Source organism: Pseudorca crassidens, chromosome 2, assembly GCF_039906515.1.
Source record: "Pseudorca crassidens isolate mPseCra1 chromosome 2, mPseCra1.hap1, whole genome shotgun sequence".
NCBI lineage: Eukaryota > Metazoa > Chordata > Mammalia > Artiodactyla > Delphinidae > Pseudorca > Pseudorca crassidens.
Window position 1 is genome coordinate 143857702 of NC_090297.1, and position 21042 is coordinate 143878743.

The following is a 21042-nucleotide window of genomic DNA, read 5'->3' on the forward strand; positions in this document are numbered from 1 at the left end:
GTGGCGATGATCACCTCAATGCACTGCACACCCTCCCGACAAGCGTTGGGATTCCTCTCCGGGCAAAGACGTGCTTGGCCGCTAAGACACAAACATATGTAACGATCACCTGGAGGGTTTGTTAGAAGCAGATTCTGGGCTCCATCCTTAAGAGATTCTGATTTCAGGCCATGGTCTTAGCCCCTGATGTCAGAGTCGCCCCACCTGGGACTGTCGAATTGGAGGTTCTAGGGTGAGGGCCAGGGGATGACTTTAACAAGCTCACCGTTTAGAAATTACCAGCATGAGCCATAAGAATAACCAATAACAATACAGGCTTGTCCAGATTTTTAAAAATACAATATACAAAACCCTAGAGATAAGAGAGAAAAATGAAGGGCTATGTAGCCTCACTGTGAAATGATTTTTCACTTTACCAAAGATTTCATTCAAATAGTGAGATTCCTTGTATATTTAAAGTAGCATGCAATTGGCAAAAGTTCTATTTATATGACCAATTTTCCCCCTGTTCCTATATCTAGTTTATACATCTAGTGCATGGAGTGAGACAAACCCCTAATAAAATAATAAAAAACTACCTGACCATTCTTTCTCCGTTCCTTACAGTTATGGGCCCCTGAAAGTGAGGTGGGGAGGACAGCCTCCTGTAAACGCTGCCTGAAGAGAGAGACTTCACCCTCTGCTCCCTACACAGCAGAGCTCGGGGGTGGGGACTTCTCTTTCCAGAACCCAGTGCAAGGTCAGCACTCCAGTTGGCCAACGCTGTGAGGTTGTCAGAAGGGAAGGTAGGATTTGTCCTTTCCTGTCCCCAGCTGAGGACATCTGTGGTCAGGGCTGGCCCCAATCGGTCCCCATACCCTAGCATCAGTCACTGTATCCAGGACAAAGCAGTAGGAAGGCCCAAGGAACTAAATAAAAGGCTGGTCAGGAGGTAGAGCAAAGAGGTTACTCCAACGGCCAGGTGACCTGGAGCCTGATCCCAGTAGCATGGTGGTGCTTTCCCTTCTCCAGCCCTCTCTGCAGTCACTGAACCAGCTCAGTGAACATCACAGTGGGTCAGCGAAGGGAAAAATGAAAACGCAGATCCTTCAGGACTGAGAATGGGCTGCAGCCTTTCCGGCAGAATGAGCCAATGATATGTAAAGCACATGCAAATTTGCCCCATCAGTGCATTCCCAGCGGCCAGGCTCGTCCTCTTTAATCTCCAGCCAGATGATCCTTGTGAAGACCATGTCCTAAATAGAAGGGGGGAGCCATGCTAATTTCTGTCACCTTCTGGAACGTTCTGTGAGGAGTCGATCACATCCAGGAAGGTTCAGCTTTTGGGGTCCAGGGTTGACTCCGGCAGGAGTTTATGCTTCTGGGCCACATGGAACTCCCCACGTGCGGTCCCAGTTCAGCAATCAGCACCGACCTCAGCCTTCCGTGGGCTAGAACTGTCCGCCTGACCCCTGGAGGCTGGTGTTATCTTCTCTAATATCGCTTCAGGATTCTATGAGGAAGATGCCATGCAGGGGAGTTCACAGTTCGCGAAGTGGGAACTGAGAGGCTAATCAAGTAATCTGCCCACCCAAACGAGCTGCAGTTCTCATCGGGTAGGACCCTTCCCTTCAGGGAAAACACAGAAGTCCACAGGAAAGCTTCTTGCCTACAGCACAGAGAGGGGAGGCCTCTTCCCAGGCACGTGGGACACGTGTGCAGTGCCCCGTGAAATCCTTTCTGCTAAGCTCTATGCCTTTAGGGAGGAAGGGCAGAGGTCAGCAGACCTCCTGAACAATGTGCTGGGGGCTAGGATGGCGGCAGCTGCCTCGGCGGGGAGTCCGATGCTGGCTTAGCTGAGATGCTCACTGACTCGCTTGGGCAAACGGCCTGTCCCACTCACATACACCTCCCTCTGTTGGCCCGGCTCCCGTCTGACTCCCATCCCTGATAAAGCACCGGCCGTGGCGAGGGGAACATCTGACCCTGCCCCTTGGTTCTTACAACGTAGCTCAAATGGGCGCTCAGAACAGATGTACTCCTGACTGCGAACACTGGGGGAGAAAAGGGGCCACAGACTCACTGGTCTGCACCCAGCCTGGACCCACAGGACTTCTCAGCTCTTCTTCAAACTCACATGAGGGGAGAGGGCCCCCAGCCCAGGGCCTCATTCATTCATGCAGAATGGACCAAGGGCACCAGCCGCCAAAGGCAGCGCCAGGTGGGCCTCTTGTAGAGGATGAGTGGTCAGGATCAGGGCAAAAAGTGAAAGGAAAGAAAAGGAACAGAAGACTAGGAGGGGGGCTTCCCTGGCGCTCCAGTGGTTGAGAATCCGCCTTCCAGCGCAGGGGACTCGGGTTCGAGCCCTGGTCTGGGAACTGAGATCCCACATGCCACGGAGCAACTGAGACTGCACGCCACAACTACTGAGCCCATGCGCCCTGGAGCCCGTGCACCACAACTAGAGAGGGAAAACCTGCGCGCCACAACAAAGAGCACACGCTGCAACAAAAGATCCCGCACGCCTCAACGAAGACCCCGTGTGCCGCAACTAAGACCCGACGCAGCCATAAATAAATAAATAAACAGATATACTAAAAAAAAAAAAGGCTAGGAAGGAACAGGGAGAAAGAAAGCTGGTACAGGAAGAGAGATGGAGGGAGCCAAGGATAACCAAGGAGGAGGAGGTGGAGAAAGAGTAGGTGGAAGGAAGTGGGGCGTGTGCTGCCCACCGTTGTTCCGCTGCCCTTTGCCGTCCCGGCCCACACCCTGCTTAAACGGAGAGGGTCTGATCATTGCAGTGACGTCCTCCAGTGTCACTTCTTCTAGACTCTCACATCGAGGCATCCCTCCGTGCCCGGCCTCGCCAACCTCAGACAGCATTTGCTGACCAGGTGGGGACAGAGCCGCCACCAGGCTTGCGATCATCACGCCTGTCCCCGGGCTGGGTCTGCTCAGACCCTGGTCGGAAGGATACTGTAGTGTCTTCATGTAGTTCTGGACTGCCTGGAGCCACTCTGGGATCGTCATCGACAGCCTGTAGTTGGGAACCTGGGGTACCGAAGGCTGCAGGGAAGTAGAGAGAGATCATTTTATCAAGGAGTTGCAGAGCTACTCCTGAAGGCAGATGGCCACGCTGGCCTGGGCACCCGTTCAACTGGTGCCTCCTGGACAAGGTCTCCCCAGACCGGCCAGTCCTCTCTCTGCGTTCCCTTGGCACATACTCCACCCTGGGTCGCAGCGGCTCTCTATGACCCTTTCTGTGTTGTGGTATGAACACCGCCTGCCTCCCCATGGGAGCCTCAGCCCTTCTTGAGGCCAAGGACCATGTCCTATAGTGTCCCCCGCCTCCCCAGGCCTGGTCCAGGAGGGTTCAGAGGTGCTCCATTAATCCTCACACTTCTACTGCACGACTACACTTTTGCTGCATGGCTGGTGTCACCATTGCATGTGTCCACTCCAGGGCACCACTGAATACAAGATGAATGGCGCCCCGAAGGAATGCAACATGGTGCTACACATGCCATTTCTCTTCAACAGCACCCCGTGCAATGCCCATCACATCCATTGCCTGAGTCCAGCCCCGAGTGCACTAGGAAAGATTCCCTTCTTGCCTCGAATCTTCCCAGCTAAGTGCAGCTCCTCTCACTCATGAGCCATCTTACCCTTTGACCCCACCCGGCTGCCCAGTCTGCCTGGGCATCTCCTAGTCTGCCTCTTGGTCAACATTCACCAGCTGAGAGTATGAAGTTCTAACCCCCGCTGGGAAGGGAAGGGAAGGGAGCAACGGCGGGCAGGACTGAAAAGGGGGAGGTTAAGTCCCTCTTCTCGGGAATTTAGAGCTGAGACACCACCCAGCTCTGAGCAACCCTGCCGACCAGGCCAAGAGCGAGAGGAAGCAGGGGCTTCCAATCCAGTCACTCCTGGGAAGCAAGGGAGCAGTTTCTGCTTTATTTCTTCTCTGTGTTACCCAGTCCCTTAACCTCGGCCTGTCTGATGGGCGGGGGGGAGGGGCGCTGGTGACAGAGACACTCAGCCCATGTGGGTCTGTAGCTCCGCAGGAAGGAGGACTAAGCCGCTTAGGGAGGGGCAGAAGGGGCCCGCAGGACAGATTAGTTCCACCCTCTAAGGAAACAGGGAAAGGGAGGCCCTGGGGATTTAGTACTTAGCTGATGGAAGGTGAAGCCACTGGTGAACAGACTGAGGGACAGCACTGGGCAGCCTGGCTGGGCACCAGCGCCAGACGCTGCCCACGGACGGTCCCCACTTCTGTCTCCAGCTCTGCAAGCTCAGGCCCCACAGACAAGCTGGAGGGCGAGGGGGTCCCCCGGGCCTGAAGCAGGAGGCTCCTCATACTTCTACACCTTCTGCTGCTTTTACTTAAAATAGAAGGGAACTAGTCACACATCCTATTTCACAGCCAAGGTGCAGAGCGTGTGTGTGTGTGTGTGTGTGTGTGTGTGTGTGTGTGTGTGTTCATGACTGCATGTGTGAAAGAGAGAGAATGTGGGACTGTGTGCACACACTCACACAGCTGTTCTGCAAACATTTTGTTTACAACATATCAACTCCAATCACATTCCTGTCTTGGAGAGTCATTTTTGGGAGCAAAATGTTCCCATCTGAACATCTGCTTATGCGGCCATTCCCACAACACCCCTGCCCAGCCCAGCGTCAAAATACAAAGCGCGTCCTGGTGTTTCCGACCTAGCAAACGTGAGGACGCTCGTCCCTGCTTTGGGCAGTAACGTCCACTGAGCTACCCACACCTGGAATTCCGCCTAAGAATGTGCCAGAGCTTTCACAGAGAAGTAAGGAAGCAGGAGAGACTGAGAACAACCATTCCTTTCGCACCTCCAGTGTTCCCAGCTCTAAGCCAGGTACAAGAGGGAGGTGGCGAACGACACAGTTTATGAAGGCAGGAGCACACCTCTACCCTGGCATGCATGGGACAACGCCCCGGAGAATCGCCAGCCACCTGAAGGGTCCCCAGAGGGATGTCCCTTTGCCAAAGCCCTGAGGAAGCCGGAGTGACCTGGCTCTGAGTCAGCTTTGGGGGCCGACCACCAAGTTATTGCAACTCCCCCAAGCCCAGCGGAACCCACAAGAGCCAGATGATGGGGGGAGTCAGGCGGCAGCCGGTCCTCAGAATAGCAGCCCAGTGGCGCCCGAGGGCTTTTCAAAACAGCTGCCTGGTTACCTCAGCCCCGGGCTAAGAGTGAGTGCAGGAGCTGCAGTCACATTCCCCAAACCCCAGCTGGGGAGCCGGGCTGTGGTGGGAGAAAAGCCGAGACTGCTGAGGGGATGATGTCATCTGGCTACAGCCCACCCTGCCGTCTGGGACAGCTGGCGGGGGCTCAGGCTGGGGCTCAGGCTGGGGCAGCTCCCAACCAGCACCTCGGGCTGCCAAGGCCCCACAGGATGATGGACTATAAACCAGGCAGGCTCCTTGGGGTATAATTATAAGTCCTTGCTTTGTCACCTACTGCTGTGGACCCTGGGCAAGCTGCATGGCCTCTCTAAGCCTCCAGTTCCTTCCTGATAAAATAGGAGAGGAGATCACCTACTTCAAACCTTCTGAGCTGGTTGTGAGGATTCTATGACCTAATGTATAAAGCGGACAACTTGGGGCTTGGCACTCGGTGTTTTTTAAGTGTTAGCTGTGTTATCATTATTCATCAACAGTGTGTTTTCAGAGGTCTAGATGGGGGAGCCTGAATGGCCTCCACTTTTCAGTAACTGGAAAACAGAATCAGTGGGGCCTGAGCCCCCAGACACTCAACTTAGGAGCATCACCAAGATGCCTTCTCAGCCTGATGGAAGAGGATGAAAACATCCACTTCCCCTGTGGACACGTGGTGACCATGAGTTAATATCCTTAATTCATGAAGAGTTCATACAAAGTGATAAGAAAGCTCTCTAGGCCTCAATGAAAAGAAAATGGCCCCAGAAAGTGGAAGCAACCCAAGTGTCCATCAACAGATAAATGGATAAACAAAATGTAGCATATATGCAATGGGATATTATTCAGCCTTAAAAAGGAGGGACATTCTGACACATGCTATACGTGCCAGAACTTTGAAGACCTTATGCTAAGTGAAATAATCCAGTCACAAAAGGACAAATATTGAATGATTTCTCTTATGTGAGATTCCTGTAGTAGTCAAGTTCATAGAGACAGAAAGTAGAAGGGTGGTTGCCAGGGGATGAGAGGAGGGAGAAATGGGAACTCAGTGTTTAATGGGTACAAAGTTTTAGGGAAGAAGAAAAATTTCTGGAGATGGAAGGTGGTGATGGTTGCACAACAATGTGAATATATTTAATTCACAGAACTGTACACTTCAAATGGTTAAAATGGTAAATTATACGTTACCACAATTTTTTAAATGGCCGTGAAAAGACAATTCACAAAAGAAGAAATGCAAATAGGGAATAAATATTTTTTTAAATGTTCCAGCACACTAACAATTTAAGAACTGCAAATTAAAGCCACTGCAAAATGTCATTTTTGTCCTCTCCAATTAGCAGAGATATTCTGAAATGTGGATACTCAGTGCTGGTGAAGATGCTCTCATACGGCATGATGGGAAAATTAATTGGTACAACCTTTTATGAAAAGACCAGGGCACACTCCTTTTTTTTCTCCTCCTCCCTGACTGGGGTCCTGAGAGTCTCTCCTGTTATTTTCCTGCCCCGTTTCAGCCGAGACTCCAACCTAGAATTCCCCTGGCCCTGGCCCTCTAGCTTCCCTCCTGCCACCTGCATCCAGCCATCTCAAACCACAGCCCAGCTGATGATGGCAGAATCTAGGGGGCACACATCAAAACCACCCTCTCCACACAGGCACTGTGCCTACAGTTAGGGGGTGGGGTCCCTGAGGGTAGGGAATAGCGGGGGAAGGAGGGGAGTGGACAGGAATACGGTTATTCAAGAAGAAAAATGAAGGCAAGCTTTTGTGGACAGGCTCTCTTTCACTCCATTCTTGCCAAATGCAATGCCCTGTCAGGAGAATGCAAGAAGGGATGTGGAAGGACACGAGTGTGTATCATCACCATGCATCACCATGTGGAAAGAAGGGAGAAGCCAGGAAAGGAGCCAGAGAGGCATCGAGAGCCCCAGGCACCAGGAGTCTTTAACAAGAAAGTACAAGGAGAAAGCGAAGCCTTTTGCGAAGCCTTATACACTGTGCAGGTGCCAGGCAGAAGAATTTTCTCTGGCAACCTTGGGCGGGGGGCGAGCATGGAACATCACTCTTGGGCCAAGGATGGGCCCCAGGCTCCTGCATCGGGAGCAGCCAGGAATCTGTTCATGGTGACCTGGTCCAGCGGTCACAACCTTGGGCTGAGCAGGAAGGTCGGACATATGGATGGTTTTGAACACAGGACAGGAGAGAAAGTGCACTGCCTGTGTGAGCCAGCAGGGGGCAGGAGTGGAGCCCTGACCGCAGCAAAGTCTGGCCCCAAAGCCCTCACTCTTCTTCACTCACACAAAGCTGAGTCCTCTAAATGTGAATTATTTCCCAATTTGGGATCAGCGTGAGAATGAGCCGCAAAAACGTGGCGTCTGCAAGAAACGGCCTGGTGTTTCCTGCTCAATCCATCTGGCTGGCTGCCCCAGGAGAGTCGGGCTCCAGCCAGTAGAGAAGCAGGAGGTGCTGTTTCCTAGTCGGCCCAGCTGTTTTTTCTGGGCCAGCCATCCTCTCTGCCCCTCCCTTCCCAACCTCTACTATCCTCCAACTGACCCATGCTGCTTTCTTGCACTATCCCTGAAAAACCCTGGCTTTCACCTAGTCAATTGTTAACTTCAGACTCAGTAACCACCAGGGGAGAAGGCTGCAGTCACAAATTTAGGATTGCAGAGCAGGGGACACCTGTCCCGCTTTCCCCAGCGGGGGCACCTGGATCTTTGGGCAGAAATTACCACGGCTGCTAACAAAATGTCCTGTGGTCAAAGAAAGTGTCATTCAGTCCTCCTCTTAGGCCTTTGACACCTTCCCCTGGCCACGTCTTTTGCTTCTCAGTCCACAATTCAATTGCCAAAAAAGGTTCACCTCCCTGAAACACTCCAACCCTTCCACCACCACTCCACCACCCCCCTTCTGTACAAATTCCTCAGCAAGACACTGATCTGATTAAAGGAGAAAAGGACTTGGCCCCAGAGGAAAAAGTCTGCTTAGCTGAGTGCAGGAATAGCCCTCAAATCAGAGAGGAGTGGCTCCTGGAAACAGGAACTTCCAAAGCTCTCCCCATCCCAGGGCCTGCATAGGGGTCATGGTTTGGGGAACGCCAGGACCAGGGAGAAAGGGGATGCTGTGATGGGCGTTGAGGATGGAGAACCAAGCATTATGATGCAGTGTAAGAGAGAAATGGGAAGCTCTTTATTTAGGTGCAAAAAGCCAATGCCCATGTTCAGCCCGGGGATGCCCTGGCTTGGCAGTTTTCATGTGACCTTCCAGTTACTATGAAAGTACAATATGATATGGCCGCTATATTAAAAAAAAAAAAAAAAAAAAGCAAGAAAGAAAGCTCATTTTTTAAGAACCCAGAATTCAGCCACAATAACGGACGTATCAAGTACGAGTCTCAGGAAGCAGTAATTTATGTTCTAAGCTGCTCAGGCAACATTTAGAACATTGTGCTTCTTACTGTGCTCATGTTTTCGGGGACTGACTGATGACAAACTAGCAACTGTCCTAGAAAGAGGAGGAGGAAAGTGAGCTGATCTGGGAACTATGACACATAAGTAAAGGTGAAAGGAACTACCTGTGGACAAAGACGATTAAAGGAAGATGCAGAATAATCCAGTGCACGTGTCACACAGATGACTAGAACCTGAAGACTAATGGGTCACAACACCACGGGATTTGAGAGTTGGAAAGAACTTCACATGAAATCTGATCTACTCACATTTTATAGGTCAGAAAACTAAGGCCGGAGATTTTAAGTGAGTGACCTAGGCCACAAAGCTAGAGGTAGCACAACCAGAATTCAGTCCCTTGATTTTTTCACTCCAGGTCCTTTCCTGACTCCAAGAGAACCATCTCGTAACATTCGAGGGAGCTGTGAGTAGCACAGGAAGTCGACGTGTGCCGCCCTTTGGTTCTTGAGCACAAGAATCAGTGGTGACATGTGACCAAGGAGGAGCTCTGTTCAGCTTCAGAGAAGAGTTTCCCAGTGACCCAATCTGGCCACGCCTGGGAGCTTCCCTGTGAGGCGACAAGCCCCCCATTCCCAGGAGGCCTTCAGAAAGAGGAAGGGATTCTGCTGAGAGGTACAGGACTGGTCTCTACCAACCCTGACATTGTCTGATTCCCACAGAGAGGGGGTCCCCACCCACAATGTTGGGAGAAAGATGAAGCCACAATGAGAAGTCACAATCAGGTGCTAAGGGTGCTAAATGAGAAAGGCTCACTTAAGTGAGGACAGACTCCGAAGTCAGAGCTGCACTGCAGTATCAGAGTTGTTCTCAGGCTCTGAGTCCTCAAGGAGGACTCAGCAGGGTCATTATAGCTGACATAAAAGCAGGCAAGATTCTCGCTGGGCATAACGAAGATCTCATTGACCAGCAGGGTAATCAAACACCATAACCAACTACAGCAGGAAGCTTACAGGCTCTGTCACTTTTCCCAAGGGCACACACAGCTTTCTGGCCTGCAGGCTCCGATGCTCAGGTCACCAGATGCTCCAGGTTGGGGGCTCGACCAGATGGCCTTCCAGGTCTCAGGTCTGGCATTCCTAGACCTGTCCAGGAATCTTCTTGGCCATACCAGTGTCCCCAGGATGGATGGGAAACCATCCGCCATGCTACAACCCCCAGGCTCTGCGGCGTTTCTCCTCCAGTTTGCATTTTCGTGCTTCGTACAGCGACCGCTGCACATCTTCCTCCATCTTACTAACATTATCTTTGGCCACCAAACCCAACTGGCTCACTGGCTTCTCTCCCAGGTAGAAAGAGCTTCACTCCTGAGCCTCTTTCTCTATCCAGTGAGATTCATTCATCATGTGTACTGGAAAGTCCCTTTTAAGCCACAGTTAAAACTCTTTTTTGTCAGAGCTCAGATAAGCTGGGAAAAGAGAGAGCTGACTGTTTTGCAAGTTTCAGAGGTGAAAGTCACTGTCATAAAAAAAAAAAATTGGCAAAAAGTCTAGGAATGATTCACGCTGAGAAGTCTGACTGGTTGACTGTAAATTCATTCACAGCCTAATAAATCATTTGCGAAGGGGGGACAGAGGAGGACCAAGAGACTCCAAAGAGGATAAGCGGGTGGGATCCCTAGGGGGCCTATGCGCTCTTGGCATCACTGGTGCTACTTGGTGGCTACAGTCTTCGTTGAAGCAGGATGTACACGGAGCTAAGTAAATGATAGAGTTTGGCTCCAGATTCAAAGAAACCTTGGCACAAGCCGACCACACAGTCCCAGGACAGCAAGCCCCCTTTCTCTCCCTCCCCCATTTCTAAGACGTCCAAGACAAACATCTCAATTAAGCAAAGAGGGTGGAGGCTGTTGTGAAAAATGAGGAGGGGAAGGGAGTCTGCAGCAGGACCAGGAAAATGGAAATTGCTACGTACAGGCAAAATGGTCCCATCACTGCCCACACCACCCCCTTCCTTCGGAGCCACTAACCTTTGCTAAGAAGGTGGCGTTCCTGATGGCGCCCACCATTTCTCCCCCCTTGGGGTGCACTTTGGCCACGTGCATCCACATGCGCTCCCAGGTGTGGCTGTCGATGGGGAAGCCGCTCTTGTTAACGTGAAACAGCACCCCGCCGTCTTTGTCCTCCTCCTCAGAGCCCCCGCTAGTAGCGAGGCTCACGGGCCGCGCGTGGCTGCTCCGGGACCGGGTGCCTTTGGCGCCTTTGGGGTGGGGGCAGCGGTGAGTGTCGGCCGCCGAGCCGGTCATGGTGGGGCAGGGGCGGGGAGGGCGGCGAGGGGCGTGTGCGCGCGGGCGCGGCACGGGGATCAGCGCCCCGCGGGGGCGGCCTTCTCCATGCTTCTGGCGGCCGCAGGACGCGCGAAGGGGCAGCGGCGGCTGGAACTCCGCTTACGGGCCGTGCCTGAAATCAGTGAGACCCAGCACATACGACGGGTAAGTAGACACCCGGAGGAACCAAGAAGGGGGCCGTGGCCAAGACGGGGGTGTGGGGGCTTCGACGTGTCCCCACTTCCCTGTCCGCTCCCCCCGCGAGCGGACAGGACGCCCCCCCCACCCACTAGGGAATTGCACACGAGCTTCCAGCCCTGCCATTACCTAGAAAGGCGACTTGAATTTTGCCACAAATCTTCACACCTACCTAAACCGTGGAAGGGAAAGACAAGGAGCGTGGAGGCTGCGGAGTGGACGGGGTAGGGAGAAGAAAGACAGCTCGTGCAGTGGGATGGAACAGGAGGTCCCCGCAAGGCTCCACACGTCCCTTGGTCGCCAGATGTGGCCGAGCGCCGAGCCGAGCCAGAACGTGCCGGCACGTGAGCGCCCGGGGCTGCCGCGAGAGCCCAGCGACAGCCTCGGCTTGCAAAAGCGGCCGCGTTTCTTCCAAGAAGCCCTCCCGAAGCTGGGCGGACGAGGGGCGGCCCCGGCCCCCAGGCTCCAGTGGCAGTGGCTCCACCCGCCCCCTTCCCTGAGTTCCAGCGCCAGGCACCCCGGGGAAATGGCTGCAGGCGGGGCGCGGGAAGGGCGCACCGCAGCTCCCGGACCCTACCTCTGGACGGTCGGCCTCATGGCTGCACGGCTTCTCCGGGCGGCGGGGGTGGCGGGAGCTGCTGGGGCCGCTGCGGCCGTCGCCTCATTCCATGTCCCATCCTCTAATGTTATTCTGTGACATATAAGCGAGTCACCCGGGCAGCCGCCGATGTTCCGACTGCGTCCATTGGCCACCGCAACAAAGAGGGGCGGGTCCCGGGCGCGGGACTCTACAACCCGGAGCTCCGCGACGCTCTGATTGGCTCCCGGGGTTCCCGGGCGGGAGGGGTGAAGAGTAGGGGGAGCTGGGCCGCAGCGCGAAATCCGATCGCTGTCTTGTCCTGCGAGCCCCGCGGGGCTGGAGCGTTTGTCCCTGGGACTTAAGACAGAGTTTCCCCAAGGGTCGCGGCACTGCGGGGGAAGCAACTATGGGAAGCAGAGGAGAATTAAAGCCACCCAAGAAGTGACCCTGAGGTAGAGGAGGGCTTGTCATAGGACAGCATTCCCTGAAGAAGGCTGGGCACACAGTCACCTGCCGCTACCAGGCAGTGATGGATGGTTCAGGCAGGCATGTAAACGTGACGGCACAATATTAAATCTTTTTTTTTTTAATCCTACATTACAAATTCCCCAAAACTAAGAAGGGGACACAGCCATATACCCTCTGACATTAGTCATGATTAATAAAGTCCCTTTAAACCAAGCTGATATGCAACACTAAAGCCGGGGAGGTCAGCCAGGTCCCCACTGTTCTGTCACAGCTACTGAGTTATGAGAGGGTGGAGAGATGCTTCAGAGCCACTGTGAAGTGGAGACCCTCCCACACTCTCCAGGGAAACACCTTTTCCTTAAAGGCATCTTCTTCTTCTTTTTTTTTTTTTTTTCTTAAAAGAAGAGCAAGATGAGGAGGAGCACCAGACTACTGACCTGAGGTCTGGCCCTAAGTCCAGGTTTATCACTTGGCAAAGCTGTGTGATCCAGGACAAGCCATTTGCCTGTTCTGGGCCGTAGCCGCTTTATGAAAAGAGGAGAGCAGACCCTTCACTCTCCAAGGCCTGTTCTGGCTCTAAGATTCTGTGATCTTCTGACTTCCTCTTTTATGGACACTTGGGAACCTGACCATAATATGCTTTCTCTTTAAACTCCAGGCCAGCCTGCCAGCTTTGAGGGGAGTGAAGCAGCTGTGACAGCAATGCTAAGTTAACCTCGAATTAAGAATACAGTCATCAGCGCTTCCCTGGTGGCGCAGTGGTTGAGAGTCCGCCTGCCGATGCAGGGGACACGGGTTCGTACCGCGGTCCGGGAAGATCCCACATGCCGCGGAGCGTCTGGGCCCGGGAGGCATGGCCCGTGAGGCATGGCCCGTGAGGCATGGCCGCTGAGCCCGCGCGTCTGGAGCCTGCGCGTCCGGAGCCTGTGCTCCGCAACGGGAGAGGCCGCAACAGTGAGAGGCTCGCGGACCGCAAAAAAAAAAAAAGAATGCGGTCATCAAAGACCACTGATGACAGATCTCTATCTGGATGCTTAACCCTGGAACTTCTCTTTCAGAGGAGGGTGTGGTGAGAGGCGAGTGCTAGAGGGTAGCTGAGAGCCAGGTGTTGGGTGAGGAGACCTGGATTCTGGACCAGTCCTGCACAGCTACAGACAGAGCCCAGGACTTTATAGATTCCATAAGGAGACTAACTTAGGTCTGGATAGACAGAGGAAATGGACCTAAGAATAATATTCAGGAAATTGTCTGAATAATTCAAGTGGAACAAGCACACTTGAAGAAAACATTAGGGAATTAAAAGAGAATTATCCTCTCAATATATAATTGACTCAGTTTTCATTTCCTGATTAGGAGAAAACATGCCTCAGAGGGTGAGCTGTTTTCTCATCTCGAACATTCTTCCTCCCTTCTTTTTTCACTCATCTCTCAAATCTGTCCCCTTCTCCTTGCTTCCCCAGGGGTTTCAAGTCCCAGGTGACTAGGATTTCAGGATGCAGATCTCTATACAGAGGGTGAGTATATGGCTTAACCACCCCTCAGGAGAAAACTGAGTTCTCAAAGCTCAAGTGATCAGACCAGTTGGTGAACATCGAAGAATGTCTGGCATGTTTCACTGTCCTTGGCATCGATTCCCAGTGTCGCGACTCAGGCCAAATCCAAACAACTACAATGTCCCTGTCAAACCAGGGACTGGTTCCTGCTTTACCTGAATCAAAATCCTAGGGACCAGAGAGGATTATCGGTTCATCTTCCCGCCCCAGGCACCTCAGGACTCCTTGACAGTTGAGGGAAACGCTTTTGTTTTTCATCTCCAGTATTCCAACTATCTGTTCTCTTTTCCCTAGGAGATGGGGTGCAGTGGGGAGGCAAATGAAATGGTCTATGAAGAGAGTTGTGAGATTTGGCTAATTTTCCAAAGAGGTGGTAAGAAGCCTTGTGAAGTGAGCTGCAGTGTCCCATTGAAAGGACTGGAAAGGAGAAGGGCCCTTTTGTTCAGAATTCTTTTGCATTTGAGAATTGTGCTAATTGTGTGGACCAGCCAACTCTGTTCTTCATTTCTTTGTGTATTTTGTGTTACATGACACTCAAGTGAACACAGGCCAGACAGATTATGGGTTTTGGGGTTTGGTTGTTGTTTTCTGCTTCTTTTTAATTTTTTTAATTGAACGATAGTTGATTTGCAATGTTGTATTAGTTTCAGGTGTACAGCAAAGTGATTCAGTTATATATATATACATATACATTATTTATATATACAAATATATATATGTTCTTTTTCAGATTCTTTTCCCTTATAGATCGTTACAAAATATTGAGTCTAGGTCCTTGTTGGCTACCTATTTTATATATAGTGGTGTGTATATGCTAATTCCAAACTCCTAATTTATGCCCCCACCCTTTCCCTTTGGTAACCATAGCTCAGATGGTTAGTGAGAATGACATAGCACACAGTGGGGCAGGGCCTACTTGCAACTTGAACAGGGACACCTGATGACTAGCTGCCCAACCTCTGAGAGCATGGTCATGTCCATTCACTGGCATAACAACTGGTATAGCAGAGACATGTAGTGGGAAGGTTTGGAACAAGAAAAAGTGGGTTCAGATGGTATCTTATGATTCAAGTGCCAGTCGCTGGGGTCTCAAAGATAAATAACACAAAATCCTAACCCGATGATCCTATTTCTAGCTCTACCACCTGTTGATGTTAATAGCCTATCGATGGATGTATCAGATGCACCTTATGAGCCTAATCGCACCGGCTAGACCTTGCCTTCCTCCTGCCTCCGCAGCTCCCTGCACAGCCGACCACATCTGTGTAGTTCAGCCACCTAGGACTGACAGTCACTGACCCAGTCAGGTCCCTCTAGGCGGCTGCTGCACAGCCGAGCTGGATGACCACATGTCCGGAGCCTGTGACTCTTCCACCACTTCTGGATCGGAAGAAATGCCACACTGCAGGGTGTGGCTTCTAAGCAGCCATCAGAGGGGAATCCGAGGGAATTAATTCCCTCTGCGGAACATTCTGACCAATGAGAAACAAGAGATGAGAGGGAGCTGGGCAAATAAACCCTCTTTCCTTCCTGCCCCCTGTGGACTGTTCCGAGTCATGATCTTCTAACACAGCCTGTCTGGAGATGTCCTGCATGGCTGAGCAGACATACCTCCTGAGTAACCTGCCAGGGCTCTTTGCGGTGGGTGGTGAAGCAGTTACCTGCGTGATAACACACCGTCTTCTCATCCTAGCCCACCTCATTCCCCTTTTCGCTCACTCTTACTGCCTTCTCAGTCAGATTTAGTCTTTGCTTCAGATACGTTTTGTAGAGAAACAGAGCTAAGACAGTTGGTTCCACAAGAGGTTCAAAAAGCAAGTCCTCAGGATGGATTTTGGGGTTGTATCTCCTAGGTGTCTGAAATCAATAGAGTCCTTTGCTGGTGATAAGAGAGATGGCAATAGCTTTGATATGCGATCGTACCCAAGCTTTCACTTGGTTAATTGGGGTGAACTGGGTGGAGAGCGAGACATTGGGAGAGCAAGTGGCTGTGGTAGTCAGTTTGGAAACAGTGCTAATGACAGGTACCAGAGACCTTGGAAACAGAAAAAGACAGGCTCAGAGCAGTTAACTACCAACTCATGGAATGCTCTGAAAACCAGAGAGCCGCTATGGCTTTAAGGGAAAGTCTTATTTCCTGAAACTGTGGGAGAGACTTATAAAATCAAGCCCAAGATCTGATCACAGGGTAGCAGAACTGCAAAAAAAAGGACAAAACACATGGCCTTGATAGGCAACCATGTCAAAGCAGAGCCCTGATAGGGAAGGACTGGAACCCTGAGACCTGGGATGGGCCTATCTTGGTGGATGAGCACCTTGACCCTTCAGATCCCCTGAATGTTCCTGCCCAAACCAGGTCCCCTTCTCCATGGCTGCTGCTTCTTCTCGAGACCTGGCCCCACCACTACTGCCTCTGCCAAAACCCAGAGTCAAGTTGCAGCACAGCCCACACTGGCAGGAAAAAGTCCTCTTCCAGGGAGAAAATGCATACTTGCCAAAGATCTTGTGGGACTTGGCTAACATGTACTGGCAGGAACTGTAGAAATATGTGTGGGGGTGGATCTGGAAGATGTTATATTTGGGGGTTCAACAGGAAGCTCAGTTGGGAGGATCCACTGACTTGGGGATACTCACACAGAGCTCGAGATTTAATGTTTCCGCAAGGATGCTCGGAGTTTGTCCCGATGGTTTGCTGGGATGGCTCTTTGGGGCCTGGTCTCATTGATGGCCTATAGTAAGCAAAGTGGAGAGCCAGACTTCCTTGTGTAGTGTCGAGGAATGGGTCAGAAGACTCAGGAAGGAAGGAATATTAGAAGCATGTATTATACGTGGCTCAAGAACCCACCACCTGACTAGTTCCCTGGGCCAGCCCAGAGGATGCTCCCTTCACTAAAGCAATAAAGAGCGTACTAGCAAGGAGGTTTTCTGAGCACCTGGTAGTGGCTATCCTTGTAGTCCAGGGTCGATGGGAGGGAGAAAGCTGCTGTGGAACTGAGCTCCATACTTTCCGTGGAGATGATAAAAATCACAGAATTGCAAAGCACTTAATCATAAAGGACAAGGTGGGAATACTTACCACAATGGACAGCAAGGAGGGAAGATCAGGGTGACTATATCTGCAGGGACTCCTGGTGTTTGGATAATAAGTCATGGTGTTCCTAGGGAGAGGGTATCCATAGTATTTGTTGTCTAAATTGAGCCACTTTTAAGAGTTAAAAGGGTCCTAGTAATAATTACATGGGGAGCATAGGTATACACCAGAACCATCCCAGTCAAACTGATACCCATGGTCACCCTACCAGAGGTGAGATAGATGAGCAGCCAACTCAAGTGTTGCACGATTTGTATCATCAGACAGAACAGAGAGCTGTGAGCAGAAGGCCAACTTTAGGCACCATAGTGAAAAATCACAGACCCTTCCTCCTTTCCAAATCTAAACGAGATCTGGCCCAAAGCGACTGCTGTTGCTGAGGAGCCCAACTGGCCAACAGAAAAGACCGATGCTGAGCCCTCAATATAGCAGCATTCCTCAACGAAGCCATATAGCCACCTAGTGGCAGGTACATTTATATTGGACCTTACACCTTGGAAGCTGGCTTGAAGGGGCTCCCATTAGTCAAATCTGGGACAATCTGAGCACAAAATAATTAACTACAATAATGAAATACAAAGCACTGGAAAAATAGGAATCCATGAGTCTATATTGATTATAAATAGATAAGTAGGTGGGGAAGAAGGGAAGACCTGCTTAGAGAAGAATATAAATGTGAAAGGAGTACTACAGTTAGAAAATCATCATTCTGGGGCTTCCCTGGTGGCGCAGTGGTTGAGAGTCCACCTGCCGATGCAGGGGACACGGGTTCGTGCCCCGGTCCGGGAGGATCCCACATGCCGCGGAGAGGCTGGGCCCGTGAGCCATGGCCGCTGAGCCTGCACGTCCAGAGCCTGTGCTCCGCAACGGGAGAGGCCACAACAGTGAGAGGCCCACGTATTGCAAAAAAAAAAAAAAAAAATTATGTTTAAAACTGTCAGTGTAATAAAAGACAAAGAAAATCTGTGGAAATGTTCCAGATTAAGGAAGACTAAAAAACCATGATGATTGGGACTTCCCTGGTGGTCCAGTGGTTAAGTCTCCATGCTTCCACTGCAAGGGGCACGGGTTCGATCCCTGGTCGGGGAATTAACATCCCACATGCTGCACGGCCAAAAAAAAGAAAAAAGAAGAAAAAACATGATGACTAAATGTGATATCTGATTATAAACTAGATCTTGACCTATAGGGGAAAAAATGGTATAAGTGATATTATTGGGTCAATTGACAAAATTGGAATCTAGGTGTTCAATTAGGTAAAAGTATTGTGTCTATGTTAACTTTACAGAAGTTAATAACTGTACTACCGTGATGTGAGAGAATATCCTGATTCCTTTTCTTAGAAAATATACATTGAGGTATACAGGGCAAAGAGCCATTATATGTGTAACTTACTCTCAAGTTGTTCAGAAAAACACCCCACTGTGTGTGTGTGTGTGTGTGTGTGTGTGTGTACAGAGAGAGAAAATGATAAAGGAAATAAGGTAAAATGTTAACGGTTGATAAATCTGGGTAAAGAGCATGTGGATATTTTTTGCACTATTCTTATTCTTGCCACTGTTCTGTGAGTTTGAAATTATTTCAAAGTAAAAGGTTAAAACGGGGGGCAGACTGAATAATCCCTGAAAACATAATAACTGTCTATTTTACTAGCCCTGTGAGGCAGGTATTATTATTTTCATTTTACAAAGGAAGTAACTGAGGTTTAATAGGTTAGGTAACTTGCATAAGGTGATACAATTAGTGTCAGAACTAGAAATTAAGGACTTCCCTGGTGGTCCAGTGGTAAAGAATCCGACTTCCAATGCAGGGAACGCAGGTTCGATCCCTGGTCGGGGAACTAACATCCCACATGCTGCTGGACAACTGAGCCCCCACGCACCACATCTAGAGAGCCTGGGTGCCGCAAACTACAGAGCCCACATGCTCTGGAGCCCGCGCCCTGGAGCCCACATGCCACAACTAGAGAGAGAAAACCCGCACGCCACAACTAGAGAGAAGCCCGCGTGCCACGACAAAAGATCCCGCATGCACAACTAAGACCCAAGGCAGCCTAAATAAATAAATAAAAGAACTAGATTCTTTTAATCCAACTCTTTTCTTTTTTTTTTTTTAATAGTAAGAAGAACATGGATGTAAATGCTCATCACAGATAAGTCCCAGGCATCTTTATGATCAAAAAGTTTTACTGTCCTGATGCTTCAAACTTTTGCCTCCTAGGGAAGTCCCTTGAATTTCAGGTTCATTAATTTTTCTAACCTATCCCTTGGAGAGGGGAGGCCAGAGAAGGGGGAGCACAGAGGAGAATTAGAAACAAAATTACTAAGACCAGGGGAGCCGCCAGGGAAAGAACCACACTGGAATGACCCACTGGCAGCAACGGGCCCTGGACAATGGTCCTCCCTGCCAGGTTTAGAGTGCTAAGGTGCTTTGAGGACATTTGGCTAGAGGGAGCAGAAATTTAAGACTTTCTTGGATTACAGCTACTTTTTGCCCAGAGAGGAAGAGGATCATCTGCTGCAAATTTACAGTGGCAGCCGTCAGAGGAGAAACCTGGTGTCTCTTCCAGACACTGCAGTCAGAGGCTCTGTGCTCGCCCCTTCACAAAAAGACCATAGACTGCAGGACATAAACAGCGAACATTAATTTCTCACAGTTCCAGCTGCTGGGAAGTCCAAGATCAAGGTGCTGGCAGATTCAAGGCTCTGGTGAGGACCCACTTCCTGGTTCATACACAGCCGGCTTCTCACTGTGTCCTCACTTGGTGGAAGGGACAAGGGAGCTCTCCAGGGCCTCTTTTACAAGGACACTAATCCCATTCATGAAGACTCCATCCTCACTGCCCAAAGGTCCCATCTCCTAATACCACTGCATTGGGGATTAGGATTTAACATATGAATTTGGAGGGACACAAAAATTCAGTCTCTGATAGCAACCATCTCGCAAAAACTTGTATTTGGCCTTTGTGGGCTTCCTGAGATTCACACAGAGAGGAGCCGTTGCTCAGATGCCTTGGGACAGCTGGGGTTACGTGAGGAAGCTCCCCTTTTGGCTCTCTGGCACTTTAGGAAGACTAAAATGAAGCAAGTTAACAAGATAGCATCTGTTTCCCAAAGGAAAATGGGAACACAGTGACCCAGGCCTGCCCCGTCTGATGAATGAGACCTAAGGCAGTTGCTATGGAGACATATGGTTGGGGTCCATACAGGAACTACAGTTGAGAGTTTCTGAAGGTCCAGGAACCCATGTGATATGAAGGGCACGCCATCTACCAATCTTAGCTCTGCCTGCAACATCCCGGCTGAGGCAGGTAGCCATCTCTAGGTATTTGGTGACTGCAACAGAATGTGTATTTGGAATATTCATGGAAATTGAAGTAGGACAGTCATCCCTGAGCAGGATGAGTGCGTGACCCATCACCCCAGCCACTGAGCAGTTTTTCTGGGTTCAGATCTCTCTACTGTCCCATTAAAATCTATGTACAGGGCTTCCCTGGTGGCGCAGTGGTTGAGAGTCTGCCTGCCGATGCAGGGGACAAAGGTTCGCACCCCGGTCCGGGAAGATCCCACGTGCCGTGGAGCGGCTGGGCCCGTGAGCTATGGCCGCTGAGCCTGCGCGTCCGGAGCCTGTGCTCCACAACGGGAGAGGCCGCAACAGTGAGAGGCCCGCGTACCGCAAAAAAAAAAAAAAAATCTATGTACAGATCAGTTTCCTCCTATATGAGTCAGGAGTCAAGCGCAAAACAGGTGGGACTCTCAAAAAAGGTTTAAGTGAAAGATATTTTTTGAAGGCCTTGTTGACAGAGGCATAGGCGGGATAAAGGGGACCACCAGGGATGGTGCGGAACCCAGAAGCTGTTACCTGCCTGAGGCCTGAGCAGGTGAGGGCAGGAGACAGGAGCCCAGTCCACCGAGGGTGGCCTCCTGCACAGAGAGCAGAGCAGAAAGTGGGCTGGGGGGCAAACAAAGATGACTAGTACACCTTGATCTTCAGGGCATGGGCGCAGGCCCAGTGCCTTCCAGGGACTCTTACATACCTGGAGATGAAAGGGAAAGACAGATAAGATGGAACGAGGACTTAACACAGGAGGGAAAACAAGGCATTCGTGTATCCAGACCACGAGCTAAGAACATTCAGAGGCTGACTGTCTTCCGGGGGATACTGAATGGGGAATGTGAGCCCAAGTTACGTAGGGAGGTGTTCAACCTTCCCTGAGGAGAGGACCAAGGGGCCTCTTGTTGACAGTCGCCCT

General features: G+C 50.9%; 1 protein-coding gene across 2 annotated transcripts in view; it reads right to left on the reverse strand.

Annotated features, from left to right (window-relative positions):
* Positions 1–11840, reverse strand: part of VASH2 (vasohibin 2) — a 37083-nt gene extending 25243 nt beyond the window's left edge. Inside the window, exons 1-3 of one of the 2 annotated variants that reach the window (XM_067728987.1) lie at positions 11676–11840; positions 10604–11033; positions 2957–3045 (exon numbers count right to left, since the gene is read on the reverse strand). In XM_067728987.1, the coding sequence (XP_067585088.1) occupies positions 2957–3045; positions 10604–10879 (365 nt within the window). In that variant the 5' untranslated portion in view covers positions 10880–11033; positions 11676–11840. The other variant, XM_067728988.1, reaches the window with a different exon arrangement.
* Between the last annotated feature and the right edge of the window lie 9202 nt (positions 11841–21042).